The following is a 13,560-nucleotide window of genomic DNA, read 5'->3' on the forward strand; positions in this document are numbered from 1 at the left end:
GGCTACCCTAGCTTCCCCCTTTTTGGTAGGATCCCCAGCACTGGTGCAGAGGAGAACCAGGTGAAAGAGACCTTCAAGTCGGCCCAAGGAGGTAAGGTGCTGAGGCGGGGTGGGGTGGGGTGGGCACCTGGAGCTGAGGAGAGCCAGCCCAGGGTTGGCAGGGCATGCCTTCTGGAAGTTTCTCCCCCCCCTCAAGACACACCTCCCGTCCTTTCCTAGTTTCTATGCCTGCCTCCTTCTCCCACCAGGCTTTGCCACCAGGCTTTGGCTCTCAGCCACAGCCAGCTGTGAGAAAGGGACCTGACCACAGCTACTTCCTATTATCTGTGACGCTAAATAGGAAAAGGGCCGCGGAAAGCGGAGGGGGAATTCCCGTGGGAAGTCGAGTTGGTCTCCCCCAGAGACACAGGATGGCAAACGTAATAACTGCGGCTTAATATCCCGCCCAAGGCTAAGTCAATAATTGCTCTGGGCAGTTCTGGCAGGTGGCTCTGGCAAGCCGTGGTGAGGCGCAGACAGCTTTGGCCTGGGGACCAAAGAGGATGTGAGCAAGTCCGAGCCAGACAGAGGAAGGAGCTTCTGCAGGCTGCGAGTGAAGGTGGGCAGTTCCTGACCCCTTTCCCATCCTCTTCCAGGATGACCCCAGACTGGCACAGCTCCTTGATTCTCACCGCCTACATTCTCATCTTTCTCACTGGGCTCCCTGCCAACCTGCTGGCCCTGCGGGCCTTCGTGAGCCGGGTCCGCCAGCCCCAGCCGGCTCCCGTGCACATCCTCCTGCTTAATCTGACCCTGGCCGACTTGCTCCTGTTGCTGCTGCTGCCCTTCCGCATTGTGGAAGCGGCGTCTAACTTTCGCTGGTACCTGCCAAAGATCGTGTGCGCGCTCACAGGCTTCGGCTTCTACAGCAGCATCTACTGCAGCACGTGGCTGCTGGCCGGCATCAGCGTGGAGCGGTACCTGGGAGTGGCCTTCCCCGTGCAGTACAAGCTCTCCCGCCGGCCCCTGTATGGCGTGATTGCTGCCCTGGTGGCCTGGATCATGTCCTTCGGCCACTGTACCATCGTCATCATCGTACAGTACCTGAACTCAACCGAGCCGGTGGGCGACGGCAACCAAGTAACGTGCTATGAGAATTTCACCCAAAAGCAGCTGGATATAGTGCTGCCTGTGCGGCTGGAGCTGTGCCTGGTCCTCTTCTTCGTCCCCATGGCAGTCACCGTCTTCTGCTACTGGCGCTTCGTGTGGATTATGCTCACGCAGCCCCACGTAGGGGTTCAGAGGAGACGCCGGGCAGTAGGCCTGGCTGTGGTGACGCTTCTTAACTTTCTGGTGTGCTTCGGACCTTACAACTTGTCCCACCTGGTGGGGTTCTACTTGCGGCAGAGCCCCCCGTGGCGGGTGGAGGCTGTGGTGTTCAGCTCCCTCAATGCCAGCCTGGACCCGCTGCTCTTCTATTTCTCCTCCTCCGTGGTGCGCAGAGCGTTCGGGAAAGGTTGGCTACTGTTGCGCAACCCCGGCTCCTCGCTGCTGGCCAGAGGAGCTAAAGAGACCGTGGAGGGGACCAGGATGGACAGGGGTGGGAGTCAAACAGAGGTGGTGCCCAGCTCTGATTTCGTCACTGAGTAGAGAGAGTTGGGCCTCATCTTCCTTAGCCTCCGGGTCACCCAGAATTCTGTTGGGCTGGCTAGCAGAACACCTGGAACTCGGTGGAAGATTAAAAAAATAAAATAAACAAGAAACCCCGCCCCGCCACCCTCTTCAGCTTGCATAACTGCTTGGCTGGATTTTCCTGCTCCAGGATACGAGAAGAAATGGCTACAGCCCTAAAAGACGGTGGGGCCAGGGTCTCAGAAGCAAGGTGGCTAACAGGAGGGCAGTTTTATAAGCAATCGTCCTTCGAGCTTGGAAGCACCGCCCAGAGACAGTGGTCTGGCTGGCCACGCTGCACAGAAGCCTATGGAAAAAGATTGGGGGGGAAGCTGTAGGAAGAAAAGAAACCCCAGAAAGGCTCCTCTGAGCCGCCACGGGTGGGACTAGTAGGAAGGACAGGGGCTCCGATCTCTGGTGAGCTTGGTCTCTCTATAGGCGTTTGAGCTGTCCCTTTGTAATGAGCTCTGTTGATTGTCACATGGTGGCCTTGTCTCCACCATTAAGCTGGGTTCTGGGTTGCAATCTGTTCTCAGTGTCACCCCAGCCGGGGTAGGATGTGTCTTGGTACCCATCAGTCTGACATTACACTGACCTGCATGGGAGGACAAAACAAAACAAAACAAAACAAAAAACCAGTCTGGTCTGGCAGGTTGACAATAAAGATTATGAAAGTCTGAAGCAAATGTTCATAGTTTTTGACACACATCTGTAGGCCCCAGGGAAGGAGGGATGGCAACCCGCCCCGCCCCAACACTTTCAAATGACGATATTGTGGTGGGGTCCTGTTTAGCTTCACGTGATGCCGGGGAGGCTGGACTTCCTGAATGTGGGTGAGTCCCACCTGGGGCTGCTGATCCTTCAGGGGGTTCAGCATGTGGGTTCCATCCTCCTCAGAACCCCACAGTTCTCTCTCTCAGAATTACCATCTCAGCAGGCCTTTGCCTGCCCTGTGCTCTCTGTTCCTTCCTGATTCCACCTGCCTACCTCATTTCTCCGCTAGGACCCCAGTGACCTTTGTCCCCAGTGTAATTAACATTCCACATGCCCAGAATTGCAGAGGTTGAGACAGTAGGACTGTGAGTTTGAGGTCAGCCTGAGCTACACAGTTAGACCCTGTCTTTCAAAAGCAAGAAACAAAAAATTGAAACACTAGAAAAAATTTTTTGAGACAAGATCTCCTACAGGTAGCTGAGGTTGGCTTTGCACTCCCTAAGTTACAAGAGGGATCTTGAACTCCTCACCCTCCTGTCCCCACAGCTCCCACCCCCAGGGTGTAGAATACAGGCATCACCACCTTGACTGCCCTAGAAATAATCTATTAAACCCAAGGGCCAATGAAATTGGTTCAGTGGGTAAAAGAGCTTGCTGTGTAAGCCCAATGACCTGATTTTGATTCTCGGAACCCACAGAAAGTAGTATGTGGTAGTGTGTACCTGTAATGCCTGCACTCCCACAGCAATGGGAGGTAGAGATAGATAGGAGCCAGCTAGCCTGGGCTATAAAGCATGGAGGAGCCAGCTAGCCTGGGCTACAAAGCATGGCAGAAACGAGAGATCTACCTGACCTGAACAAGGTAGAAGGAGAAAACAGACTCCAAAGTTGTCCTCTGACCTCTATACCTATGCTCTACGACACAGGTGCACACACATACGTATACATACATACACATACACACACATACACACACATGCACACACAATAAAGAAACTAAAATAAATTCATTTCTAGAGACACGGTCTCATTTGCATAGCCTTGGCTAGTCATGGGCTCACTATGTAGACCAGGCTGGCCTTGAATTTGCAGAAATACACCCATCTGTACCTCTTGAGGGCTGGGATTAAATCACGACTGAAAATAATGTACAAGCTAACTGTAGGATGGTGTGGCAGGAGAGAAAACCTGGGTACAGTGGTAGCTTACAGTGAGCCTGTGATACACTGTAGCTTGCAAGCAAGCCCATTTGGGAGCTATCAGATGGCCTGGTGGGTAGAGGCAATGTTAGCATGGCTGATGACCCGAAGTTTGTTTTCTGACCTCCACACGTGTACCACGGAACATGTGTACACAGCCAAGTGCACATGTAAACATATAACGTAAAGAAATCAGTATAAGGGGCTGGAGAGATGGCTCAGTGGTTAAGAGCACCGACTGCCCTTCCAGAGGTCCTGAGTTCAATTCCCAGCAACCACATGGTGGCTCACAACCATCCGTTACGAGATCTGGTGCCTTCTTCTGGTGTGCAGATATATATGGAAGCAAAACATTATATACATAAAAAAATAAATAAATCTTTAAAAAAAAAAGGAATCAGTATAAAATAGTTGTAAAGCTCCTTTGGCTGAGATGGCATTAAAAGAAAGAATTGAACTATGTTGGTAAGTGTGTCACCCACTTAGGGCTGATTAGCAGCCTGCTCAGAACTGAGCCTCACAACTGTAAGTGGGGTTCAAGTCCCGCAGATGGAGGGCTTTAGACTAAAACCACATAACAGGGTTCGGGACACAGTTCAGGGGGTAAATAATATCATCGGCCAAAGCTGGAGTTTGAATCCTTAGAACCCACATTGAAAAGCCAGCTGTGTGGCACACATCTGCAATCCCAGAGCTCCTGTGGTGAGATGCCCGGCCAAGACAGGAGAACTGCCTGGAAGCAGCTAGTTTGGGGATACAACAGGAGAGAGCCCACCTGGACCAGGTGGAAGGTGAGGACAAGCTCTGAAAGCTGTCCTTTGCCGGCCACATGCACTGTGGCATACCTCCATCTCTCCTCTTAAGGTCTCAATGACAAATGGATGCACAATCCCACCCGAGTTCACTCTGGGGAACAAATAAGTTTATTGGGCTTCCTTGGAAAGCATCAGTGAGGGGCTCACCTACAGGGGTGTGGGTGCTGCTCTCCCCAAATGGCTGAAAAGCCACTTAGCCAGTTTACCTGTAGTCACGAGGATGGAGACTCCCGTCCCTCCCTACGGCCTCATACAGTTAGGCCACAGTTGCATACAGCAGGGGACCCTCCCCAACCTGTGAACAGTCAAGGAGGCCAGCTGGGACGGTCCTTTTGCAAGGGGGTGCAGCCGAACTCCTCAAGGTGGGGGCTGCTTGCCTCAGGTCTGTCCCTGGCAACACCCCTATCTCCACACACAGTGTAAATGCGTAAAATCCAATGGATACATGACAAAAGGATAAAAGTAAGTAACAGAGACAGCTCATGATGCTAACGCGTGGCACTAACTAACTGCTAGGCACCGTGATAGAGAAGGAGCTGGAGAGGGTTAGGTAACTTCCCAAGATCGGTAGGTCTAGAGTTCAAATCCTAGGTCTCACTCCACAATGTCTGCTCTTTTCACAGAGGAAGAGGAGTGCTCTAGCCATTTGGCCACGTAGCTGGGACACAACAAGACCTGTTTTATAGAAGATGCCGTTCAGTGTGGCCCCACACAGGAAGAGCAAAGAGCGTGACAAGAAGTGGTGTTTCCAACAGCTGGGGATGTTCAAACACATTAATTGCCCCAGCAAGACAGTCACTCCCAATTTCCACGAATGTTGGAGGGAAAGACAGCAAACACACACACACACACACACACACACACACACACACACACACACACAATTAGAGAGCAGGCTTCGGATAAGCGGTGAGCCGGACTAACTGCTGGACCTCCAACCCTGCCATCCCTGGGTCTTTGGCAACCACATTCACACCTCGCTAACTGGAAGCTACTTTTCTGTTGCTGAGACAAAATGCCTGACAAGAGCAATTTAAGAGGGGCTGGAGAGATGGCTCAGCGGTTAAGAGCACTGGCTGCTCTTCCAGAGGACCGGGGTTCAATTCCCAGCACCCACATGGCGGCTCACAAGTGTCTGTGACTGCACTATAAAAATAAAAAATAAAAACAAAACTTACAAAAGGAAGCCTTTCGGGTAGCTCAGTGGTGAGGGTACTTGCTGTGCGTGCCTGAGGACCTGGCTTTAGGTCTCCGGCACCCATAACAACGGGGTATATTAGCACACATCTGTCACTACAGCACCAGAAAGGAGGTCCTGGGGGAAACTGGCCAGTCTGGCCAAAACAGCAAACTCTAGGTTTAGTTTAAGACCATGTCTCAAGAACTAAAGCGAGGAGCTGGAGCCACGCCAGTGCTTAAGAACAAGGACTGCTCTTCCCAGCACCCACATGATGGCTCCCAGTGGTCTGTAAGTCCAGCTCCCAGGGTTCCAACACCCTCTTCTGGCCTCTGTGGACACAGCATGCACACGGTGAACAGACAGACATGCAGGTAAAGCACCCACCCATCTGAAATAGAAATTAAAACCACTGAGGGATGGAAAGATGGCTCAGAGGTTAAGAGCATTGACTGCTCTTCCAGAGGTCCTGAGTTCCATTCCCAGCAACCACATGGTGGCTCACAACCATCCGTTATGAGATCTGGTGCCCTCTTCTGGTGTGCAGGCAACATGCAAGCAGAACATTGCATACATAATAAAATCTTTTTAAAAAATGAGAACCATTGAAAAGGACACTCAATGCTGACCTCTAGCCTACAGGCACACTCACATAAATGCCAGCATCCCCCCCACAAAGGGACACGCACACACACACACATACCACACAAGATTTTAAAAAAAGAACAGAGAGAAAGAATGCAATTACTATACTGAATAGCTTAGAGGCACAAAGTTGAGCCTTGGCTGTTCCCTGCGTTACCTAGGAGCTGTGGCCAGCTACCACAAGGGAAAAAAATCACCCAGCATACATAACCCCCCAAAAAAGTCAAAGTTCAAAATCAGAGTCAAGTTTCTACTAACTGTACTGCTTTCATAGCAATTTTACAAAAATTTTACAAATATATATATATATATATATATTTATATATATATATATTTGATTTGAGTCTTCTCAGATGGGAGATCTTCATAGAAGCCGGACATTTTGATGCGGGGTGGAGATTCGAAGGGTACAAGAAACTAGGCAGCTACGCTATCAGAAGGCTCTGGAGTCTGGTAGGAAAGTAGTTAAAAACCCACTCAAAGCTGGGAGAAATGGTGACTCCGTGTCTAAGAGCACATACTGCTCTTGTAGAAGACCAAGTTCAGTCCCCAGTACCCATGTCTGGCAGGCACAGTTGCCTGCAACACTAGCTCCAGGGTTCTGACGCCCTCTTCTGGCCTCCTTGGGTACCTGTACACATGTGCGCACACACACACACACACACACACACACCTAATTAAGAGCAAAATAAAATCTTAAGCCCAAAAGACCCAAGAGCCAGAAAGAGTTAAAGAGTATTGAGAAGAGTATTGGGGAGGGGAGGGGAGAGGAGGGGAGGAGGGGAGGGGAGGATGGGAGGGGAGGGCAAGTTGGAAGGAAGGTCCCGGTTTGCAGCCCTTGTCACTTTCTGTTACTAAACATTTCACCCCCTGGGGCCAGTCTCTGCCAAAATTAGGACACCGAGCGTAATTTTGTCAAGAGATGCTGACGATCAAAAGTCATGCACACAAACCCATCAATCACACCCCAGGAGGGGAAACTTCCTCATTCCCTAGCAACAGGCGGTACAAGGTCTAGCAGAGGGCGTCCGACATAATCAGCGCTAGCCCCCAGTGGTACCGGCTGCACCACCTCCTCCAAGAATATCCAGGCGGCTGCAGAATTCTGGGGCTGTCTGTATCCCCCGCAGAATGACAGATGGGTAAACAGAAATATTAGTGCCTGGTTAATGAATAACACAGACAGCAGCCTAGAGTGTAACCGGGAAGCAGGTGGAGGGAGCTGGCGCCCGAACTGTCAGAGAGGGGGTGACTGCCACAGAGCCCCCCACTTCCGCTTTCTGCTCAGATGCCACCACATCCCGGCCTCTACCACCCTCTCTGACCACAGTAGAGAACGTGTATAGTGTGGGCGGGGTTTTTTTTGGTCCATTTCTGTGGTTGGAGAGGGCTGAGGGGGCAGTGGTGGTCTAGAAGAAAGTACACCCAGCCTTTCATCGCCACTGGCTCTGGCCTTCCTGCCTCTCAGTCCTGGGGCTCTGAGCATTCTCCCTCTTGGCCTCGCTTTTTACCTCCTGGGGTTAAAGACTTTTGCCTTTTCCTTTTTTTCCCTATAGTTACAGGAAGTGAGGCCATTTCTCATCCGAAAATTACACATCCAACCAGGAAATTGGGGCAAAGGTCGCTGAGCCACCAGTAGCCAGTGTCCAGTCACCCACTTGGCAATGGGTGGCATGTCTGCAGAGGCAGAAGTCCTGGAGCGACAGGGGTGGGAAGTGAACTGTGGACACTCCGACCCAAGGAGGGGTTATCCACAGCACCAGGATAATCTCAGGCTCCCTCTCCCCACGATCTGCCACCCCGTGCCATCTGTCATCCCGAGCGGTGTGACCAGCCGGCCTCAAGGAAACAGGAAAGTAAACACAGCGGTCACAAACTTAGCCTCGTTCAACGAAAATGTGTGCAGCTGCGTGCCGTTTCTATGGTGTCTTGGCAAGCACAGTCCCACCTGAAAGTCCATGGTCGTGGGCATTCGTTCACCCACAAACTCTGGCCGGGGTCAGCATATATCAGGCCCGGTTAGAGCCCCAACAGTGGCTAAGGCTGGGTGGATAGCCCCTAGTTACTGGTGCTCACACTCAGTGGAAAGGCAGACAGGCGGAACAGTAATACCTTACTTCAGGGGAGGTGGAGAGCACAGGAGAAGAAGCTATGGTGATGTCTGAGTTAAAGATTACGTGGTGATTACTGTTACTTTGTGTGCAAACCTGAGAAATGAACTAAAAACACGAAGATAACAGCTTTTTGAACAAGGAGGGAGTCACTTGGGAGGGAGGTGGAGGCAGGAGGACCAGGCCTGGGGTGCATAGTAAGATCTTGTCTCAAAGACAAGAAAGCAAGGAAACTCCCAGAAGACACCAGAGGAAACGCCAAGGGCTGTGAAGATGGGGACAGGAACCAAAGCTGGAGAATGACTTCTGAGGGCACAGTGGGCTGTGGCTACTTTTAAGCAGGTGGGTTGGAACAATGCCGGGGCGGGGGGGGGAGGGGGGGACATGTCTGTCGAGAACTGGAAGAGCAATGCTCCAAGCAGAGTCCAAGACCAAATCAAGGTCTGAGGAGGTGACTGTGTGCTGGGTGGGGCGGGGCAGGTGTGGCTGGAGATTTGCCAGCCAAGGGGCCAGTGGTTGTCAGATGACAGAGGGTCTCTAAGGCTCAGGCCAAGAAGCACGTGAGTCACCACACCTGTTCCTTCTTGTTAGTTTTAGAAAAATCATGTAAGGGCTGGAGACACAGACGAGTGGTTAGCAGCACCGACTGCTCTTGCAGAGGACTCAGGTTCAATTCCTGGCACCCCGCTCAGTGGCTCAGAATCACCTGTAACTCCAACTCCAAGGGGATCCAACGCCCTCTTTTGGCATCTGGGGGCAATTGTGCACACACACACACACACACACACACACACACACACACACGCACGTGCAAGCATGCACACACACCATATCTACATATGAGTAGTATAGCAGGTCAGACAGAGTTTGCTGAGAAATAATAGCATCCTGATCCCTAACCCTCCAACATGGTCCTTTCCCTCTTCCTGGTGGCAACAGCTTCCACCTCTTTTCAAGTAAATATTTATTTCACCATGTCTTTAAGAAGTGTGCTGGCAGCAGGGTGGCTGTGGTGACGCCTTTAGTCCCAGCACTCTGGAGGCAGAGGCAGGAGGATCTCTGTGAGTTCAAGGCCAGCCTGGTCTACAGAGTTACAGGACAGCCAGGGCTACCGCAAGTAAACCCTGTCTCAAAACCAAAACAAACCGAAGCAAGAATGGCAGACAGAAGGAAGAAGGTGCTGTCTCCTCACACACGCTTTTGCTATCTCTTCTCAGCCCATTCTTGAAGAGAGGGAGGATGGCTAAGGGTGTGATTGACAGCAGGCGGGAACTGCTGGCCATCTCCAAGGCTGCCTTCCACAAGCATCGCAAGGTAAAACAGAGGCGATAAACCTGAGAATTAGGCTTCACATAATACGATTTGACTGGACTGCCAAGTTGTGGAAGCTCTGAGGTACTAGGGATGTTTCTTCTTGGGCCAACCAGATTTTCTAAAGAACAGTCCTTGAATTTGCCAGGGGGAGAGGGGAGCTGGAGTCAAAGAAAGGAAAGCAGGAGCTTCCACTCAAGCCCCTACCTTCCCTTCTCCAACTGAGCTTGCTGACAAGCATTCCACAGCCAGCTTTTCTCTCCAGAGAGCTAGCTATTGACCTCACATCTGACAAGAGGGAAGGTATCTGGGCGTCTGGATGAGTGGTCTAGGAAGAGAGCCTCCCCTCCGTGGAGGGATCAGTTAGATGGGGGTGCCCTGTGGGCATGGCTGTTGAGGACCAGCTCCCTAGGTAACTGACCCAGCCCTCTGTAGTACCATCTCATGGCCCTGAACTGCATAACAGTGAAAAAAAAAAAAAAGTGGGCTGGAGAGATGGCTCAGAGGTTAAGAGCACTGGCTAATCTTCCAGGCGTCCTGAGTTCAATTCCCAGCAATCACATGGTGGCTAACAGCCATCTGTAATGAAGGCAGAACACTGTACGTAATAAATCTTTTTTTTTTCCGGGGGGGGGGGCGTGGTTCAGAGACAGGGTTTCTCTGTGGCTTTTGATAATACATAATAAATCTTTAAAAAAGAGAAGAAGTTAAAAAAAGCTAGCTGAGATATCCGTTTGCCTTCTGTTGTAATAACGTCACGACCAAAACCAACAATTTGGGGAGCAAAGGGTTTACTTCATTTCACAGGTTTCTCTCCATGGCTTGCTCAGCCTGCTTTCTTCCACAGCCCAGGGTGACCCTGCCCACGGTGAACTGGGTCCTCCTGCGTCAATTAGCAGTTTAAAAGAGTCTCACGGGTGTGGGCATGGGCCAGTCTGATGGAGGCCGGTGCCCAGGTGTGGTCCCCTCTTCCCAGGCGACCCTGGGCTGTGTGGAGTTGACAGCGGAGGCCGACTGTGCCCTGAGTATAGTCAAGCAAAGACGTGTGCAGTCTCTCTTCGCTCTTGACCGTGAATGTGAGACGCCCAGTTGCTTGTTGAGTTCCTGCCTTGATTTGCCTAAAACGACGGACTGTGACTTAGAATTCCAAGCCAAAGAAACCCTTTCCTCTCCTATGGGGCTTGACGGAAATGAAGCCAGAATAATGAGTTACCTTTCCGTGGTTGCTGCAGCAGGCCTCAGCGGATCAGGAAGCCAATAGCCCTGCTGTGGACTGGCCCCGGGGGCCCAGCTCCTAAGGAGACACTCCCAAACAGCCTGCAGGCTCCCCCAAGCAGCGGCCCCTGCTGGGAGCCGGGTGTTCAAGCACAGGCAGACATTCCACAGTCAGACCTCATCGAATTCACTTTCCACAGAAGAGCCTCGTGCTGTGCCCCCATTTCCAGAGGCACGGCTGCCACCCCAGTTCCTGGGTCTCCTGTGGGATTCGCAGTAGGATCTTAGTCGATGCTTGACTTTCCCCACTGTTAGCTTTCAGTCCAAGGGTCAGTGGATGGCCAAGCCCGTTTCCAGTTGCTACTCCTTCCTCCGTTTTCCAGTTTCCAGGGTTCTGATGGCGTTGCGTCCTCTTGTACGCACCCTCAATTGATGGGTAGTTGTTCCTAAACAATTTCCCTATTGTCATTAGGTTCTCATTTCAGCGGGAAACAAAAGGAAATTCACGGGGCTGGAGAGATGTCTCAGCTGTGACGAGGGCTCGCTGCTCTTCTCCCAGCACCCACCTCGGGGGACTCACTGCTAGCTGCCTGTAGCTCCAGGACGTCCAGCTTTCCCTTCTGGCCTGGGCTGGCACCTTTGCACACGTGGCAAATAATCATACAGACACGGAGAGACACGTAAATAAAATAAATCTTTAAAAACAAATGAATGTGGAGAGATGGCTCAGAGGTTAAGAGCACCGACTGCTCTTCCAGACGTCCTGAGTTCAATTCCCAGCAACCACATGGTGGCTCACAACCATCCGTGATGAGATCTGATGCTCTCTTCTGGCCTGCAGGTGTACAAGTCGATAGGGCACCATATACATAAAATAAATAAATCTAAAAAAAAAAAACACAAATAAATGTTTACAAATCAACTCCTTAAATCTTCTTTATTATATTTTATTGATTTATTAAGAGGGTGACTCAGGCCACAGAGGACAATCTGCAGGAGTCAGTTCTCCCCTCCTGCCACGTCAGGTGAGTTCTGGGGATCGAACTTGGGTCATTAGACTCAGCTCATTCCCCACTGTTGATGTGTTATCCTCAAATTGTAATCCACCTGTCTGTCAGTCCATCCACATGGACTTGCTGTCCGTCAGTCTGTCTGCATGGACTTGCTGTCCACCCTCCCTGCATGGACTTGCTGTCCATCCATCTGTCCATTTGTTGGTCTGGACCACGTGCTGCATTCTTCCCTGCATCTGGACTCAACTGGGCGATTCAGCTCTGACCCTGCAGCCTGTGACTCCAGCCGGCGGCCGCAGCAGCCTCTCCAGGCCCATCCTGAATGGTTATCTATTGACACAGACCCCCGTGTCCCCATCTGCGTCTCTGTTTTGACTTCTCCAGACTCTTTGAAAACCCTTCAAGTTCCTTGGAGCTTTAACCCATTGTGGCCATCTGCGACCTGCACATGCGCGTGGAGATTATTGCTGTATGTTGTGCAGCACAGTAATTGCAGTAGTTGGGTAATTGAGTTTGGAATGAAAGCCAGACATTGTGGCACACACCTTTGACGCCAGCACTCAGGAGGCAGAGGTGGGCGGATCCCTGTGATTTCCAGGGCAGCCTGGTCTACAGAGCGAGTTCTAAGCCATCCAGGGCTACTCAGTTAGACTGTCTTAAAAAAAAAAAAAGTAAAATGAAATAAATAAAAATCTGTGTCTGCCTCAGTCAGGGCTATCAAATTGAGGGGAACACTTTGACACACTGCTGTCCACGTCTTCCCTTCCTTAGTGTCATTTCTGTGGTTATGATAAGATGCTCTCACAGAAAGAAGTAACCCAGGAAGTCAAAGTGGAGGCTGAGCTCAGGGAATCCTGCAGAGGAGGTGGGCGGGGGAGGATTGTAGGCGTCAGAAGGGTCAAAGACACCACAAAGAAACCCACAGAATCAACTAACCTGGGCTCACAGGGACTGAAGCAACAACCAGGGGGCCTACACGAGACTGACCTAGACCCTTTACCTATATGTGACAGCTGTGTAGCTTTGTCTCTTTGTGGGACTCCTAATAATAGGAGCAGGGGCTGTCTCTAACTATTCTGCCTGCTTTTGGGGACCCTTTCCCTCATACTGAGTTATCTGGTCCAGTCTTACTAAGAGGGGAGGTACCTAGTCTTATTGCAACTTGAAATGCCATGTTTGGTTCATATCCATGGGAGCCCTGCACAATTGCTGTGTTCCAAACCCATGCTTCCCACGGATGCCACTGTTGACATCCAAGCTGACCTGTCTTGAGGAAAAAGCCACTTTGCATCTTGGGACTGTGTACTGTCCTTTTCCTGTGTGACTCTGTCCACTTAATAAACTCGCCAGTTTTCCTCCAGGCTGGCTCATCCTCAGTGTCTTTTCTAGCATATAGTCAGGAGTGGAAGGGGCTCCCCTCCACTTGAAAGGGGGCTCCCCAGCTGCAGGTGGCTGTGCTGGCTGCCTGCCTGCCAGTGCTGACAATTCTCTGCTGGGGTGCTGTCTTTCTGCAGGGAACTATCATCTGTGCTTCAGGCCCTTTGCAGGGGGTGTTTTATTAGCCTGTGTGGTCTTTGAATGAGATGTCCCCCATACTGTCAGGCCATCTGGGGTGGAAGTGTGGACTTATGGGAGGAGGTGTGTCACCGGCTTTGAGAGCCTAAAGACATTTAGAGTCATTCTCTCTGCCTAGTGCTTGCAATTCAAGAT

At 51.2% G+C, this 13,560-nt stretch overlaps 1 protein-coding gene across 1 annotated transcript; it reads left to right on the forward strand.

The window, feature by feature from the left end:
- Positions 1-636: 636 nt before the first annotated feature.
- On the forward strand, positions 637-1,629 carry Ffar2 (free fatty acid receptor 2). The gene has a single exon (XM_035449286.1). The coding sequence runs from the start codon at positions 637-639 to the stop codon at positions 1,627-1,629; it is 993 nt and encodes a 330-aa protein (XP_035305177.1).
- Positions 1,630-13,560: the final 11,931 nt, after the last annotated feature.

The sequence above is a fragment of the Cricetulus griseus genome, chromosome 9, assembly GCF_003668045.3.
Source record: "Cricetulus griseus strain 17A/GY chromosome 9, alternate assembly CriGri-PICRH-1.0, whole genome shotgun sequence".
Taxonomy (NCBI): domain Eukaryota; kingdom Metazoa; phylum Chordata; class Mammalia; order Rodentia; family Cricetidae; genus Cricetulus; species Cricetulus griseus.

What these genes read in the sequence shown, in the direction of transcription:
- Ffar2 (XM_035449286.1), top strand. Translation starts at nt 637, where the DNA reads ATGACCCCAGACTGGCACAGCTCCTTGATTCTCACCGCCTACATTCTC.